Genomic DNA, 17,935 nt, shown 5'->3' with positions numbered 1-17,935 from the left:
GACTAAGACATAATGACAAAAATAATCATTAGCTGCAGCCCTACACCTTATGTATCCTTTCCTTTCTTTATTGTATACTATATAATAAAATGATTTTGAATATAATTTTGGTCAAATGTGATTTGACATTTACTGACAGTTGAAAAAAAAATCAAATTAAAAAAAAATCACAAGACTAGAAATCTGGGTTTTGCTGCTATAAAATTATCATTTTCTACTTTTAAAAGTACTAATATTACTTCTCCTACCACTAATAATGATAATAATGATAGCATCATTAAGCCATTAATAATAATAAAAAAGGCACCATATCCAGAATGCTATACGTGCTCTATCACTCCAATTCATCAAAGTCTCCTGCAGAAGTACAATTTCAGGTACTTATTCTTTACTTCTACTTCAGTACATGTATTTGATAGCTGGAGTTACTTTACAGATTAAGATTTTACTTTTTAAAAAAAAACATGTGATCAGTTCATAAAGTGAGACATCATTATACTGTAGATTAAACTGTATAACTACAACATTAAAGTACCGTTTATATATTATGGTAATAGCTCTGTAATCATATAATAGTACACTGACAGGAGTTATTCTGCATAATGAGTTCTTTTGATACTTGAAGAACACTTGTTGCTAATACTTCTGTACTTTCACTTGAGGAACATTTTGAATGCAGGACATTTAATTGTAATAGAGTATTTTTTTTTTTTACTGTGTGGCTACTTTGACTTAAGTTAATCATCATTATACATGAACTGGCTTTTATTACCGTCATCTCCTCTGAATGGAACAGACAACCTGCTGAACTGAAATATGCCACTAAATGTTACATTAATTACAGAATTAAATCTCAGGAAATATGAGAAATAATAAATGTACTTTATTTAGAGTTGTTATAACGACAGTAATAGTTTTTCCAAATAGATAAATAGATATATATAAATAGAAACAGTTGCTCAGACGGCCACCTTCACTGACTCTAAGTGTGAATCCCATCAAACCAGCGGCGTATCTGTTTTAAATGCCCCTGGAGTTGTCTGAATGAAAACCAGGCTGCTGTTTACATTTCCTGCCACTTACAGCTACTTACTGCTTATTACTCTTCCTCGCAGTGTGGTTACCAAAACACAGAGTAACCCGTGGAGCTCTGCTCGCCATCACACTGATAGGAGCACACTGACTCACTTTGTTGGAGAATTGGCAGACAGTTTTATTTATTTTCCATTTTTTTTTCTGAGGGTAAAGCAGACTGTGTGTGTACGGGTCAGTGGGGCTGGTGTCAGGACAAAAGACAACAGTATGCATGAAGGACACAGAGAGAAATAAAACTCCCTACAAAACAAGATCATTTAAAAACTATGTGATGTACCACTTGTGTATTGGCCTTGGATGGAATGAGCAGTTACTAAAGGGGCAGGGTGTGTGAAGATATCCAGACGGTGTCAGTGGTTTGTGCTTTTCCCTTTTTCACAGTTGTGTTTTCATTGCTTGTGGTGATTCAGGCTTTCATCCCCGAGGTCACATCCAGCCCCGAGACAACGCCACATAATTTCATTCAATTCATTTTCACCAAGCGGGATGATAAGTTAGAGTGTTTAGCTGATTTACTGAGTGTTTTTAAAAAGAAGCATATGTCTTTGCATAAGTAAATAATTTAAATAATGTCCCAATAATATTAACAGTGCAGGATCTATTACACAGAGTGAAGTTCAGTGTGTTTTGATCCCAAAGGAAGATGTCAAAAAGTCAAGCTGAAGAGGTATGTCCAGTGGCCACTAGATGGTATAATATATGCATGCAACGAGTTTGCACAAGGTGACAGCAGCACTGACTTTAGATTAATATTATGACAAGACCTGTAGACAATTTTTATTTATTTTCTTTATCATTCTCATAATGTTCAGGAAGATCTTAATGAGTTTGATAATTTATACACCAGGTGTGTTTTTTAATCTCAATAATGTCCCAATATCTAATAATAATATTAATAGAGCAGGATCTATTACACAGAATGAAGTTCAGCGTGTTTGGACCCCAGAGGAAGATGTCAAAAAGTCAAGCTGAAGAGGTATGTCCAGTGGCCACTAGATGGTATAATATATGCATGCAAAGAGTTTGCACAAGGTGACAGCAGCACTGACTTTAGATTAATATTATCACAAGACCTGTAGACAATTTTTTATTTATTTTCTTTATCATTCTCATTATGATATATAATATAATATATAATAAGATAATAAGATATATAATATAATACATAATAATTCTCATAAAATGTTCATAAGGTTGAGGTAGATCTTAATGAGTTGATGATTTATACACCAGGTGTGTTTTTTTGGGGTGTAAATGTTACAAATTAGGTGACCTGGAGGAGAAAATAATTTATTTTGCAGGTCAATATTTTAAAACACATGATGATTTAATCCAATTTTTAAAGACTTTTACCAGCAAACGCCACATGAATTAGACCTTTGGCAAATAGGAATGATGACAACGCATCAGAGGTTAAAATAATCCTGTTGAAAAGTATTTTAAATTGAAAATCAATGAGTCGTTTGTCTCTCAAAATCAGCTGTTAGGCGCTCAGTCTGTTGGTTTATTCGCATTTTATTCATGTGCCAAAAAATACAACAAGACTCAAAAGACTGATGCAAATTAAAATTAAACCAAAAACAACAAAATAAAAATCAGTTTCACTGTTTTGAGCAGCTGATCTGATGACAGAGTTCATCTTCTGCTTTAGTTTTCGATTTGAATATTATTTTATTATCAGTTTTGACGTTTTTAGTTTAAAAAAAAAAATCACGTAGCGAACAAGTTAGCAGTAATAAGATTATTATTGCTCTTATAATTATTACTATTATTGTAATCAGGCCTATTCTCATAATTATTATATTCAAATGATAAATGTATCATTTAATGCCTTATTTTATAAAACACTTTTATCAATGCAGCACTGAAGTCATCAGGCCACTTTAATTAATATTATTTATTTTAGACTAATAGCCTGATTAATATAAATTGATACATTAAATCATTAACAGTCTGGAAGAGTTCAGGGTTATTTATTAAAGCTGGGTAAATTGATATTGTAGTTTTTTTTGTTATTTGAATTGAGACTGATAAAGCAAATGGAACAAAAACACTTCATTATAAGGAATAAAAAAAAAGAAAGTTTATTAGCCTGCCGGATATAATATGAATTTATGAATCCCTCAAAGCCTCCACATCATATTTATATATAAGACAAAAAAACAACTGTTATCAATTAAATAATAACGGCCTTATATCAACTAAATATCTCCCCATGCGCGTTCAGCCGAGTAGAATCCTTTTTTTTTTTACGTTATTTTGTAAAATATAATGTAAAGAAGCGTTTGAATGGTTTAATGGTTTAATGGTGAAAGAAAAGCTGAGAGATCTGTGAGACGTGAAAAGCTGCCGAGGTCACGATCCGGATCTGCAGAGACAGATGAGACAGATGTTTGTCCACTAAAACCCACCGAGCAGAGCTGAGTTCAACTCTTCATATTTAATAAAATGCATGCTTAATAATGCTCTTCTACAATATTTATATTAGGGTTAGAGATATATAGTAAACAAGATCAACATTAGGTAAAATAAAATAAACAAGCTTTCCTTTTACGCTGCAAAAAAATGAGTAATTAATTCATATATAGGATATGCATCAACTCTTTAAGGAGTCAAATATTCTGATAGTAGAAAGAGATGATTTCAGGTTTTAGATTTTTCCATAAGTATAAATGAGTGTTTATGTGAAGCTGCACAAGCTGACTATAGTGCTCAAACTGATATATCATCCTGAGACCCAGCCCATTGACATGTGTCCTCTGTAGTGGACATTTTGTCCACATGCATATCCTCTTACTCTTTTGACCTACACTGGTAAGAATTTCCCAGTAAAATAACAGTAAAGAACTAATGGCAGCAGGGTTGCCTTTATGTTACTGTAAAATTAACATTATTATACTGTCGCTGAAATTTACAGCTTTGTACTGTTAATGAAAAATACAGTTTGAACTGTTTTGTTTTAATTAATTTCACAGTATTTTACAGTTAATTTACTGTTTAAAGATACATTATATAGCTGTTTTTCACCTTTCTTTTACATTATCTTACTGATTTGTTTTAATGCACTATTTATGTTGTATTTTTTACATACATTTAATAAACATTATTTTTGTTGCCTAGATGAACAGACATAGGAATAGTCACACTAAATACAATTAAAGGCACTTGTTAGGAAAAAGGCTATAATAGACTTGTTGACACCTTTCCCAAAATGTATGTCTCTAGCTGGCTACAAGCACAGAATACAAACCATAACAACATGTGAGTGAAGAACAATAAAGCTAATTCACTGATTTTACAACCATGTACAATGTACAAGCCTCACATGAGCAGATCAGGTCCCAGAATTAAAAAAAAATACTGCATGAAACTGTTACTGATAATACTTTAGACAGTTGATCAGCAGTAACGTGCTGTTAACAGGTTTTCTTTTGTATTAACAGTAAAGCACTGTTTTTAGCAATAACAGGTCAATACTGTTGAAATCCTGCTGTAAATTAACAGCAATTGTTTACAGTGTATTATCAGGTGTTCTTACATCGTTTAATGAAACCGTTTTACATTATAAGTCAACAAGAAGACAAGTTACTTCTTTTTATTTCTTTTTTTTAACTTAAAAGCAAGAATTTAGTTTGTGCACAAGCTGAGGCCTACCTGGTCATGGTGATCCATGATGCAAGCTGCCAAGGAAGTGACACAAAATGAACACTTTGATGACTTTAAAGGTTAAATAATAAAACGTAGATAGAGTGAACCGGTAACAACCTGACACATGTTGGTCAGTAGGTTACCCAAAATGTTACCAAAGAGAAAACATCTCCACATTACGCACCAGACTCCCAGCAGACCTGTTTGGATGATGAAGGGTTAAGTTTAACAGAAAGAAAGATGACATATCCTGCAAATGTATTGTTCTGATGCTGCGTTCAAGTGATGCACACAAAATGGGAGACACGACTTCGTGACTTTTCTGACTGTCTACTTCTTGATCTCAGACTTTTATGCACGAGGACTTTTCTTTCTCTGACTGCACACACATTACCAGAACATAACATTCTGCACTTTAGACAAATTAATCCTAAATCATTAATCAAAATCAACAAGACATTTCTAGCCATCGCAAGACCTGCAGAGGTGCAGTCTGCTCTCCTGTTTTTAAAAGAACTTGCAGGTGAAATATTTGTGTGGGTCAGTTCAGCCTACTGGGAAAAGATTACACCAAACATTTCTTTAACTTTTTATTTTTTTTCAAATTCAAAATGACAGTATCCATAGTAACAGCAGAAAACATTACAAACATTTACATACAAAAGAAGCATAGCGAAAACATAAACAAAGAGCTGTGACAAACATAAAAAAAGACAACAGAAATGAAACAAAACCAACATAAAATAATTAAAAAGAAAACCCACAATAAAAATAAATAAATAAGTAGATATAATATATAAGTAGACCACGCGAGAGTATGACAATAATTTCACTTAAAAACATTAAAGATATTGCATACATTCATTGTTTTCATTGCTTTTTTTGTTTTGTGAGGAAGCAATTGTTGACAGATATAGATCCATTTCTTTCATAAATACAAAGAAATTAGGCTTTTTTTTTGGTGAATTTACACTTGTGAATGTGGAACTTCGCGAGAATTAAAATGAAATTAATAAGAAAAAATGCATTAGTGACAAAGACAGTAATTCATTTTTTCTTATTAATTTCATTTTTTTAATTTTAATTCTCGTGAAGGTCACACATTCACAAGTGTAAATTGACCCAAAAAAAGCCTAATTTCTTTGTATTTATGAAAGAAATGGAATAATATCTGTCAACAATTTCTTCCTCACAAAACAAAAAGAGCAAATTATTGTCATTTTCTCGCATGGTCTTTTTTTATTATTATTATCTATTTATTTATTTTTATTGTGTGTTTTTTTTATTATTTTATCTTTATCACTGTAATCATAGCAGCCAAATATAATATTTATATAGTACAGTGCACAAAATCTGAGAAAATGTTATTTTTTAAATTTTTTATTTTTTTTATTTCAAAATTACAGTATCCATAGTAACAGCAGAACACATTGAAAACATTTAAAAAGAAGCATAGCGAAAACATAAACAAAGAGCTGTGACAAACATAAAAGGACAACAGAAATGAAACAAAACAAACATAAAATAAATAAAAAAAAACACACAATAAAAATAAATAAATAAGTAGTATTTCTTTAACTTTTTTCCCACCCTGGTGAAAGCAGCATGACGTAGATTACCAGTGGGCCAATCATGGAACAGCTTTCCCTCCTCTCTGAGCCAATAGGAGGCGACGAGGAGTGCCTGTCAGTCACAGGTGAGGGTGGATGGGTAAAGAAAGTTGGGTGAAAAGAGCCGGAGAGTGGAGTTAGTCCGGGCTGATGGCAGAGCTATGCGGAGGAGCAGCACGGATGTAGCAGAAACACTTTTCCACGGCTTCTCCCGCGGGGATGCGACCAAGAAACCAACACTGGAGAGGAAACCCACGGAGGGAGTAGCCTTAAAATGTGGATGAACTGACATTTACTCTTCTATCCGGACCGTTAATTACTCAACTTGAAAGAACCAGAGCAACGGTTTTTCAAACGGAACCACAGCAACGGTTTGTCAAACGGTTTTTCAAACGTTTTTTGAAAAATGGCCGTTGGTGGCAACTCGCTGATGCCTTTCTCGATCCAAGCCATCCTGAACAAGAAGGACGACAGCAGCAGACACTTGTTGCCAGATTTGGACGTGATGTGCTTCTCCAACAAGACTGCGTGCTGGAAGATATTTGGGGAGATGAACGGCGGCTCTCGGAGTCGGAGAAATGATGATGATGAGGAGGAGGAGGATTGTGAGACCAGACAGGACCAGAAGAGCTACGACGACTCGGACTCGGGACTCAGCGATGACAACGACAGCAAGACTCCGGAGAAAGCCGAGTGCAAGTCGGAGAAAGACGGAGACGGAGACGCTGAGACGGACCACGAGTCTGCAGCTGCGGAGAACGCGAAGAGTGACAGTGAGCCCAATAACAACACGGGTAAGTAGAGAGACTAAATGCGCAACTGAAGCAGAAATAAAGTGTGGCTCTCTGATTTCAATAAAACTATAACTATGTCTCTAAAACAGACAAGCCAAGAGTCTATAGTGCACTTTTAAAACTGCTGCTGGTACACTGATTGTGTTATTGTAGGACATCAGGCCTTTTTGCAAAATCCCTCTGCATCCTGCAACTTTTACGCATGAATTTTTCTAGTTTTACGCATAAATATTAATGGATATCCTGGCTTGTTGTCAAACTTTTTTTCAGTACTGCATTAACTGTTATGGATTTATTGAAACGTCTATCTCTAAAACAGACAAGCCAAGAGTCTATAGTGCTCTTTTAATGCTGCTGCTGCACTGATTACGTTATTGTAGAATTTCAGGCCTTTTTGCAAAATCTCCTCGCATCCTGCAACTTTTACGCACGAATTGTTCTCGTTTTACGCATAAATATAACGCTACTGGTAAGTAGGACAGAGAGACTAAATGCACAACTGTACACAAAGCAGAAATAAAGTGTCTCTCTGATTTCAATAAAACTATAACGACTCAATGAAACTTCTGTCTCTAAAACAGACAAGTAAAGAGTCTGTAGTGCTCTTTTAATAGTGCAGTTTAATGCTGCTGCTGCACTGATTGTGTTATTGTAGGATTTCAGGCCTTTTTGCAAAATCTCTCCTCATCCTGCAACTTTTACGCACAAATTGTTTTAGTTTTACGCATGAATATAACGCTACTGGTAAGTAATGCAGAGAGTCCTCACTAAGACCAAGAAAGTGGATCATATCAGTCCAGTTCTGAGGTCTCTACACTGGCTCCCTGTCTCTCTCAGAGAATTGATTTCAAAATACTCCTGCTGGTTTACAAAGCACTAAATGGTTTAGGGCCAAAATACATTTCTGATCTTCAGGTCATCTGGATCAGGTCTGCTTAGTGTCCCCAGAGTCACAACTAAACATGTTCAGTTTTATGCACCAAATATCTGGACCAGACTCCCAGAAACCTGCAGGACCAACTCCAACTTTTTTAAATCAAAGCTTAAAACTTTTCTGTTTGCTGCTGCCTTTTATTAAACCAGATAATGATCTTATACTGCACTAGAGCTTTTACTCTTGTGTGTTATATTCTATTTTAGCTTCTATCCTAGCTTTTATTTTTTAGCTTGTTTTTATTTTCTAATCTTTAATCTTTTTATATAACTGTTTTAATTATGTCTTAATGTTTTTTTGCACTTTGTCGCAATGTTCTTGAATGTTCATGTAAAGCACTTTGAATTGCCCTGTTGCTGAAATGTGCTCTACAAATAAAGCTGCCTTGTCATAATGCGCAGCCGTAGCAGAAATAAAGTGTGGCTCTCTGATCTGAATAAAACTATAACGACTCACTGAAACTTCTGTCTCTAGAACAGACAAGTCAACAGTCTATAGTGCCCAGTCTAATAGTGCAGTTTAATGCTGCTGGTACACTGATTGTGTTATTGTAGGATATCAGGCCTTTTTGCAAAAATCTCTCCGCATCCTGCAACGTTACGCACGAATTGTTCCTGTTTTACGCATGAATATCAATGGATACCCTGGCTTGTAGTAAAACTTTTTTCAGTACTGTATTAACTGTTATGATTTTTTTTGGACTCATCGGGGCTTTAAGGTTATTTATTCAGCAATGGTTCGATTTAACTTTGGACAAAAGTTGTTAATAATAATAATAATAATAATACATTTTATTTGGTGGTGCCTTTCAAGACACCCAAGGACACCAGAGACACATTTATGAAGACACGTATGATGAACTGATGGACACTACAGAGAGTAGGCCAGTTTGAATAGGTGGGTTTTTAGAAAGTTAAGTCTTACGCGGTTAATTGAAGCCTATTTTAAGGAAATAAACTCGAATTCGTACTAAATAAACATCTGCCCACTAGTTGTGATGTTTAGGCCTGAATGAAAACTGATCAGATATTTTGAACTTTAATTTGAAAACTACAGAATCCAGTGACCTTTGATAAATTCTCATTTAATTCATGGCTCATGTCTAACAACTTGCAAAAACAGAAAACTGAAATACACTTCTGTATAAGTGTATACACTTCAAATTTGGATTATACATTTTTTGTCACATCCGCAGACCTATATCTCATTTATAATAATTTGAAAGTGTGGTTCCAGCTGCATTAAAATAACAAACAAATACAGGAATTCACGTGCTGCTACACTGATTGTGTTATTGTAGGATATCAGGCCTTTTTTGCAAAAATCTCTCCGCATCCTGCAACTTTTACGCACGAATTGTTCTAGTTTTACGCATGAATATTAATGGTTACCCTGGCTTGTAGTCAAACTTTTTTCAGTTCTGCATTAACTGTTATGGATTTATTGGACTCATCAGGGCTTTAAGGTTATTTATTCTGCAATGGCTCGATTTAACTTTGACAAAAGTTAACGCGGTTAATTGAAGTCTATTTTAAAGAAGTCGTACTAAATAAACATCTGCACACTACTTAAGATGTTTAGGCCTGAATGAAAACTCTGATCAGACATTTTCCACTTTAATTTGAAAACTACAGCATCCAGTGACCTTTGATAAATTCTAATTTAATTCATGGCTCATTTCTAACAACTTGCAAAAACAGAACTAAATCCTAAATCATTAAATCAAAATCTACAAGACATTTCTAGCGACCACACGGCACCCAGAGGTGCAGTCTGCTCTCCTGTTTTTGAAAGAACTTGCAGGTGAAATATTTGTGTGGTTGCAACCTGCAGGTCAGTTCAGCCTCCTGTGAAAAACTTCCACCAAACATTTCTTTTACTTTTTCCCACTCTGGTGAAAGCAGCATGACGTAGATTACAGTGGCCAATCGTGAAACTTTCCACTTTAATTCGAAAACTACAGCATCCAGTGACCTTTGATACATTTTAATTTAATTCATGGCTCAGTTCTAACATCTTGCAAAAACTGAAACACACTTCTGTATAAGTGTGAACACCTATCTCATTTGTAATCAGCAAGTGTGGTTCCAGCTGCATTAAAATAACAAACAAATAACAGGAATTTAACGTGCATGTTGCATCTGAGTGACCTTTGATAAATTCTAATTTAATTCATGTTTTATTTATAACAACTTGCAAAAAACAGAAAACTGAAACACACTTCTGTATAAGTGTGCACACTTCAATTTGGATTATACATTTTTTGTCACATGCATCCGCGCTCCTATCTCATTTGTAATCAGAAAGTGTGGTTCCAGCTGCATTAAAATAACAAACAAATAACAGGAATTTAACGTACATGTTGCATCTCCGTGTCTCTCCCTGCAGACTGCAGCACCCTGGACGAGAAGAGCCTGGACCAGCAGCCCAAACAGAGGAAGAAGCGCTCCCGAGCCGCCTTCTCTCACGCTCAGGTCTTCGAGCTGGAGCGTCGCTTCAACCACCAACGGTACCTGTCCGGTCCGGAGCGAGCCGACCTGGCGGCCTCCCTGAAGCTCACAGAAACCCAGGTCAAGATCTGGTTCCAGAACCGCCGCTACAAGACGAAACGCCGCCAGATGGCCGCCGACCTGATGGCGTCGACTCCTGCGGCGAAGAAGGTGGCGGTGAAGGTTCTGGTTCGGGACGACCAGAGACAGTACAGTCCGGGAGAGATCCTGAGACCCCCGCTGCTCTCCCTGCAGCCCTCCTACTATTACCCCTATGCATACTGCCTCCCTGCCTGGACACTCTCTGCGTGTGCGGGGAACCAGTGAGAAACTCGGTGACTGTATTTATTCATTGATTGTTTTTGCTCCCAGGAAATCAAACTGACTTTTTTTCCTGACAAGAGGATGAGACCTGAGGGGACTTTTATCTGCCTCACCTTGTTGCCCAGATCAGACCAGAGGTTCCCAAACTGTTTTCACATCCTCAAATACCTAAAAAAGACTCTTTCTTTCATTTAATAAGAGTCTGTCCCGAGGAACCCCATTATAAAGAAGACATTTCTTTTAACTTGCTCATCGTGGTGCCCAGACCAGACTAGAGGTTCCCAAACTGTTTTCACATCCTCAAATATCTAAAAAATTACTCCTTCTTTCAGTTAATAAGAGTCTGCACCGAGGAACCCCATTAAAGAAGACATTTCTCATGATTTATGCTATGAAATCATAACTGTCTGAACTGTAGGTGAGCGGGGAGATGTTTTGCTCCCAGGAAATCAAAACTAACTTTACTTATTTTCCGACAAGAGGATGAGACCTGAGGGGACTTTTATCTGCATCACCATGTTGCCCAGACCAGACCATGAGGTTACCAAACTGTTTTCACATCCTCAAATATCTAAAAACGACTCCTTCTTTCATTTAATAAGAGTCTGCACCGAGGAACCCTGTTAAAGAAGACATTTCTCATGATTTATGCTATGAAATCATAACTGTCTGAACTGTAGGTGAGCGGGGAGACTGGACCTTCTTATTAAATGTCAGTATGTTAACCTCTGAGGAGTGACACAGTAATAACATTAAAGTATTCCTCTCTTTGCTCGGGAGCCTCTCAAGGACCTCTGACGCCCCCCCCAAAGGACCCCAAATTTTGGGAACTGGCGGCCTGAACAGACTGTCACCTTATGTTGGTTTTCTATTTTACATGCGCCTTCCTACCTCTGCAGTGATTGGAAATAGGCATATTCCATTGACTTTTCATATTCTGTTACAGGTTGTGTGTTTTTTTTTCTTGCTGTGTTTGTAAAGGTAAGATATTTCAGCACTTTTGAGCTTTATACGTTACATTACTTACAATGTTAACTGCATTATAGTGTGGGCATGTACAGTGTGAGACTGAGAGGAGGCGGTCACTGGTGTTTACTGGCCTCAAAGTGATCTCGTGGCAGGAAACAGGCTTTAAAAACAGACCGACTTCTAACTGAAATGTACATGTGTTATTTGTGTTAAATTGACTGTTTAGAACGAAAAAAAGCATTAAAACATATCAGGCATTACTTTCATTTGGATGCTATTTTATTTATAGTTTTTTTATTCGCAAGTGTAATATTGGGACAGAGACTTTTTTACCAATAATTGTAAGAATTAACAACAAATTCCGGTTTACAAATTAACCTAAATTTGGCAAAACAATTAAATATACACCAACTATTACGTATAGTGGTTAAAAGTATAACTCTGCTACAACCTGGGTTTTACAAGCCTGGCTTCCTTGTAAAAAACGGATAGAAACATGAAGTTGTACACGCTTCTTTTCTGACCAAAAAGCATCTCAAGGTTTAAATAGCCTAAACATGTGCTCACACATAAGACTGAACTGGCTTATAAATACTTCTTTAATTGTCATATTTTCATTAGTAGGTTGGTTTAGGACAGTTTTTTGTGTTTAGGGAGCACAATGCAAATATGCAATAAATAGAAACGCTTTACCAGCTTAATTCTGGGCATTTTCGCTGATAAAACAGGTTTATTATTATCGAAAATACAGCTTTTTCTCCATAAACTTCCCCATAATGTTACACCCAGACCTTGTTCTGGTGTCATCTGGACCACTATGTCTTTCTTCCCAAACACACCTGTCAAACAATGATGAATAGCTGTGTGATTCGAGGACAGGGCAGACTGACAGCTACCTTTAGGGCTGCATGTCAACACAAGGAGAGGAGTATTCAGGGGTTAAGGAGGCCCATCATGTCACTACCCTACATCCAAGTCAAAGAAGGAAGAGTTGGCAGATCGTAAACAATATTTTTTTAAGTCCCACAGGAAAATACTTATAGTTTGTCTTTCTAGTTATAGGCTTAAAACTGGAGTTGAAGTATTACGGGAGGATTCTGCCTCCACTAACAGCCTGGATGTTAAGTCAGGGTCAGTGGGGAGCTGCCGTACACCAGCCATCCATCTCTGGCCTTAAAGGGGACATATCATGCTCATCTTCAGGTTCATACTTGTATTATGGGTTTCTACTAGAACATGTTTACATGCTTTAATGTTCAAACAACACATTATTTTCTCATACTGTCTGTCTTAATATACCTGTATGTACCCTCTGTCTGAAACTCTCCGTTTTAGTGCATTTCAACGGAATGGCAATGGAATTGCGTTGCTAGGAAACAGTTCGGGTCCCTGTTTAGTTCCTGTCAGCTGATGTCAGTCACATACACTGCAACAGGAAATAAACTGGGACACATTTAGAATGTTTCAGTTTAAAACTGTGAAATTGTCTAAATATTGTAGATTTGTGACATCACAAATGTACAGAAATCCTGACGGCTTGTTTCAAACGCACAGTTTCTTAATACGGGGCTGTGTGTATTTCTCTGTGAATTGAGCGTTTTGATACTTTCACAGTATTTATATATCACTTAAACCTGCTTTATCATATAAAAGACATGAAAATCTCAATTTTTACAATATGGGACCTTTAAAGAACACCTACATCTCCTGCAGACACTTGCAGACACTTGCAGTCTGTGGGATGCTGTAGGAAGTGTGTGAGGTGAGGAAGTACAGAACACAGATGTCCAAGATCGAAATTAACAGAAGTGTCATTTATGTGGACGCATCTGGGAACATCTGTATTTAGCCCTGACAGCAATGCGCAATGGCACTGCGCTTTTACGCGCGTATACGCAACAGCATCCGGGTATATGTAGGGTTTTTTGGTTGATCAGTGCCTCATCTTCTTTAACCCTATATGGTAAAAACACAAACGGCGCCTATATGTCCTAAAATCTGATCTCCTTGATGCAGGTATACGAGCCTCCCGAGGCCATCTCCAGCGGCTGCTGCTGCTCATTGGCTGCTCTGAGGCTTGAAGGACAGACAGGGAAGCTTCCTTTCAGACCTGCATGTGGAGATATCTGATATAGAGGCTGGTTCTCCTTTCAACCTGCGATCGTTGAAATGCAAACACCCCCATCGGTGTGAATTTACCATCACAGCGTCTCACCGTTATTTCTTTTCTTTTTTCATAATTTAAGTGTGCGTGGGAAATATACTTATTGTATTTAGGCTGTGACTGTAAAACATATGTTGACTTTTTCTCAGGAAAAAAAAATATATTTAAAGGGAAACTCCTCCAGAATATGTATTTTATCTGCACCCTTTTACGTCTACCAAATCAATTACGCACAAGTAACCTATTTGTGCTCTTATTATTCAACAAAAAATTCAACAATTTATATTGTATAACAATTTATAGATTATTTTAATCTTCATTGGAGCAAAGCGTGGAGTTGGGGAATTATAATATCGAAAAAAAAGAAACTCTTGCAGTTGCTCAAATGAGGAGTTTCCCAACGGAAATTTTGTTCATCTTCATATTCTTTTTTTTATTTGATTTCTATTGAGTTTACACGCCTGAGCTCCTCCTTTCTGGTCTAAACTGATGCTCCTGTTAGTTTTTGGGCAATTCAGCAGCTTGCTCTTCACTTTCACTGAACACTAATTATTTTATTTTGCAGAGAGTCTGCACAGTTGTTATTGATTATAGAAAATTGGCATTTAATAGACATTATTTGACACGTTATAGCCTAGAAAGCCGAGTTATACTCTACCAAACAGATGCTGCTTAATGCTTATTTGTGTCTTTTTTTCAGAGAAAGTTGGGAAAGTTAATAGAATTACAAAATACCCGGATGTCTTCTTTAAATATAACTAGGTTAACGGTGTACCATCAAATTACACTGTCCATTTGACAAAACGTTGAATCTTATTTCTTCAAATATGAGTTATTTTTTATATAGGCTAAGGTCTTCTAACTATTTTATTTTTTTATTGAGGTAATTTCGAGATATATTAAAGTGACACGATCACACAATGAGATCTTTTTTTGCAATATTTCAACAGGTTAATTTACTTTAAGGTAATTCATTTTAGTAACCTAAATCGATAATAAAATATTTCTCTCCCTGGACCTTCAGATCATGTAACGCCTGTTTCATCAACCTGACTGAGTCCAATTAAACATCAAATCAAACAAAAACATTTAAAGATAGGCCTAAAATAGAAATAGACAGATATCTAAATGTGTTTAAATTCGTGCCCACAGGTTGGATTTCATATGTTTGAACAATATTGTTTATGTTGCACCACGATGTTGTATAGTGCTTTAGGCTACTACGCTTATAAGGTGTCTATTTGCACACGTTATTCATCAATAGGTTATTTCAAGCGAAAGAACCCGTATAGGTAATATTGAAAATATCAATGCCATTGTCTCAAATATTGATAATTTCACCATAAAAATGATCATAAAATATGATTTTTCTCAGTTTCGGTGCGTTTTGTGGAACAATTGAGCCTAATATATAATACAGTTAATTATGATAAGGAAAATGAATTCACTAATTTGTGTTTAATCCATTTGTCTTTTTTTAATTTTATGTCCCTGAAGGGATCACACATTTTCTCCATTTAAGCGATAAGAACTGACATAATATTTCTGTCTCTCTCTCTTCGCCTTGTTCGTTTCTACCTCTTTTAAAAACAATTAGTCTTAATTTCCCTCCCAAACTTTGTGTCAATCCCACCCTCATCATGAGTCTGTTGGAGTCCACTGACCTGACTGACTCTCTGCCACCTGCTTCAAAGTGTTCCAGGTGTGAATTCCTCTGCGTCCCTCATGTTGCAGCGACATCCTGCAGAGAAAACAGAGAGAGTGAAAGACGTGATCCAACCTTTGGCTTGTTAAGCACTGCAGCTCACATTTTACAGAATAATATTACAAAACATATCACATGAAGACGTAGAAGTAGCAGAGTGGACTTTGGGGATTTGAAGTGAAAAGGGGTAAAACACAAGAAAACTTTGAATTATTTTTTTTGTGCATACAGTAAATAGCTCTTGGTCGACATCATACTTCAATTACAGCTCACACAGTTGAGAAAAAGTTGTATACAGTGAGATATTATAATACATGTTCCACATGTTATAGATAATAGCTTTTAATGGTGAAATGATTGTGTCCAAATCCTCCTCTTTGCCAGATTTGACAGAGAGGACTGTAGAGTTCAAGGTCATTGACAAAGGTTTATCCTTCATAATTAATTATTTTTATTTTCATTTCTTACTTTACGGACTGTGTATTTTTTTAAAGGATACATTTTAGTGCAAAGTATGTTTAATCCTCTGGACTTCAAACTGAAAATTACCTATAGAAACATGCACCGTGATTTAATAAAAAATAAGACTAAAGTTTGTGTTTGGCAACAGGTCATGTAGAAACTAATTCAACCTTGAATCACGATTATTTAACTACATTTTGTTTACGTTCATATGAAACATTTAGTCTTGAACTGATTGGGAATAACTTACAAATACACTAGAGAGGTATGTCACAAAATAGTTGTATTAAAATATTCTGCTTTGGCATTTTGTCCAAGACCAGAGTTTAAATTTGTCAATAATAGTCATACTTCATTTGGTAAATACATCAGCATGTCATCTATCACATTACACAGCTGGTAAGATATTCTTCTAAACTGTGGTGAACTGGGAGGACTCTTCAGCTGTGAATTCAGCAGTGGAAAAATAAAATATGTCATCTATCTATGATTAGGATGCCTCAGGAATAACGTTAACCTTTGAGTAGTTGATTATCACGCAGTCTATAAGGATTTAAGAGAGAAAAGAACCCTTAAAGTGGCTTTAAGTGTCTGTTGACCCTCTTTAGACTTTGTGTGTGTGTGTGTGCGTGTGTGTGTGTGTGTGTGTGTGTGTGTGTGTGTGTGTGTGGAAGGAATGAAAGACAGCCCAGAAGGTGATACCTTCAGGACAAGTAAAGCATAATGCAGTTTGGTGTTGAAAGTAAATTATAAATCTTCTATAACATAATCATATTTTATTAAATATATTTATGTCTACAAGTCTATTTGTGGAAGTAAATGGGAATTCCAGAAAATGGACTGAACATACTATATATGTTTGAATAAAGGGGCAGCCTATGTAAGAGGCTGTGTGTGAGAGAGATTAATTAATTATTTAAAAAATGTTATCATAAATATTAAATAAGACATATACAGTGGAAATATTCAGATCCCTTTTTCAAGTAAAAGTATCAATGCCACACTAGGCTATAAAAATACATTATATTCTGATACTTCTATAAGATAAGATTCAACTTTATTGATATAGGAAAAGTCGGTTGTTGCAGCAGTACAACGACAGAAATAAATACACATAAGTATAAGTATAAGAAAATAACAGAAATAAATAATAAGGGGTGCATAAACTAAATACAGTAAGAATAAAATAAAAAAAGAAAATATACAAGAGCATTTGGAGACATAATTACATGGCAAAGTGACAATGGTGCTGATTAATAACAGCATATTAGGCTATACATTGCTCGGCTACATAGGCCTATATATTATTGTATTATTATTACTGATGCATGAACGTGTTTAAGCAAGCATTTTAATGTGTGAATGGTCGAAGTGAAGCTTTTAACTGCTATGATAAACTGTTTGTTAGTTGATTATATGGCAATACATCATAATTAATAAGCTGATCATATGTTTTGTGTGTAAACTCTGAATATTTAAGTGGTTTTAGTGGTCAAAAGTACAATATTTCCCCTGGAATTGTAGCAGAGTGGAAGTATAGTATATATATGTGTATATATATATATATATACACATATATATACTATACATACACATATACTGTATATATACATACACACATATATATACACATATATACATACACACATATATATACATACACACACATATATACATACATATATACACACATATATATATATACATACACATATACTGTATATATACATACACACATATA

The 17,935-nt window shown here is 35.6% G+C and overlaps 1 protein-coding gene and 1 long non-coding RNA gene across 8 annotated transcripts in view; one reads left to right on the top strand and one right to left on the bottom strand.

Annotated features, from left to right (window-relative positions):
• The window catches only part of LOC119494876, a 241,928-nt gene that overhangs the window by 24,432 nt on the left and 199,561 nt on the right, over positions 1-17,935 (bottom strand). For all 7 annotated transcript variants that reach the window (XR_005208318.1, XR_005208314.1, XR_005208313.1 and 4 more), the window contains one exon: positions 15,692-15,768. This is a non-coding gene — a long non-coding RNA (uncharacterized LOC119494876). The remainder of the gene's footprint in view (positions 1-15,691; positions 15,769-17,935) is intronic.
• nkx3-2 (NK3 homeobox 2) lies at positions 6,369-12,129 on the top strand. The gene is made up of 2 exons (XM_037781080.1): positions 6,369-7,147; positions 10,470-12,129. Exons 1-2 carry the CDS (start codon positions 6,760-6,762, stop codon positions 10,895-10,897), a joined length of 816 nt encoding a protein of 271 aa, XP_037637008.1. The 5' UTR covers positions 6,369-6,759; the 3' UTR covers positions 10,898-12,129.

The sequence above is a fragment of the Sebastes umbrosus genome, chromosome 9 (assembly GCF_015220745.1).
Source record: "Sebastes umbrosus isolate fSebUmb1 chromosome 9, fSebUmb1.pri, whole genome shotgun sequence".
NCBI classification, from domain to species: Eukaryota; Metazoa; Chordata; class Actinopteri; order Perciformes; family Sebastidae; genus Sebastes; species Sebastes umbrosus.
The sequence above is the reverse complement of the archived record's forward strand: the minus strand, read 5'-3'. Positions and strand labels throughout refer to the sequence as shown.

Excerpts from the sequence above, each read along its gene's own strand:
- nkx3-2 (XM_037781080.1), top strand. The coding sequence starts at position 6,760 with ATGGCCGTTGGTGGCAACTCGCTGATGCCTTTCTCGATCCAAGCCATC. Across the intron at positions 7,148-10,469 it reads TGAGCCCAATAACAACACGG|ACTGCAGCACCCTGGACGAG; the intron begins GTAAGTAGAGAG and ends CTCTCCCTGCAG.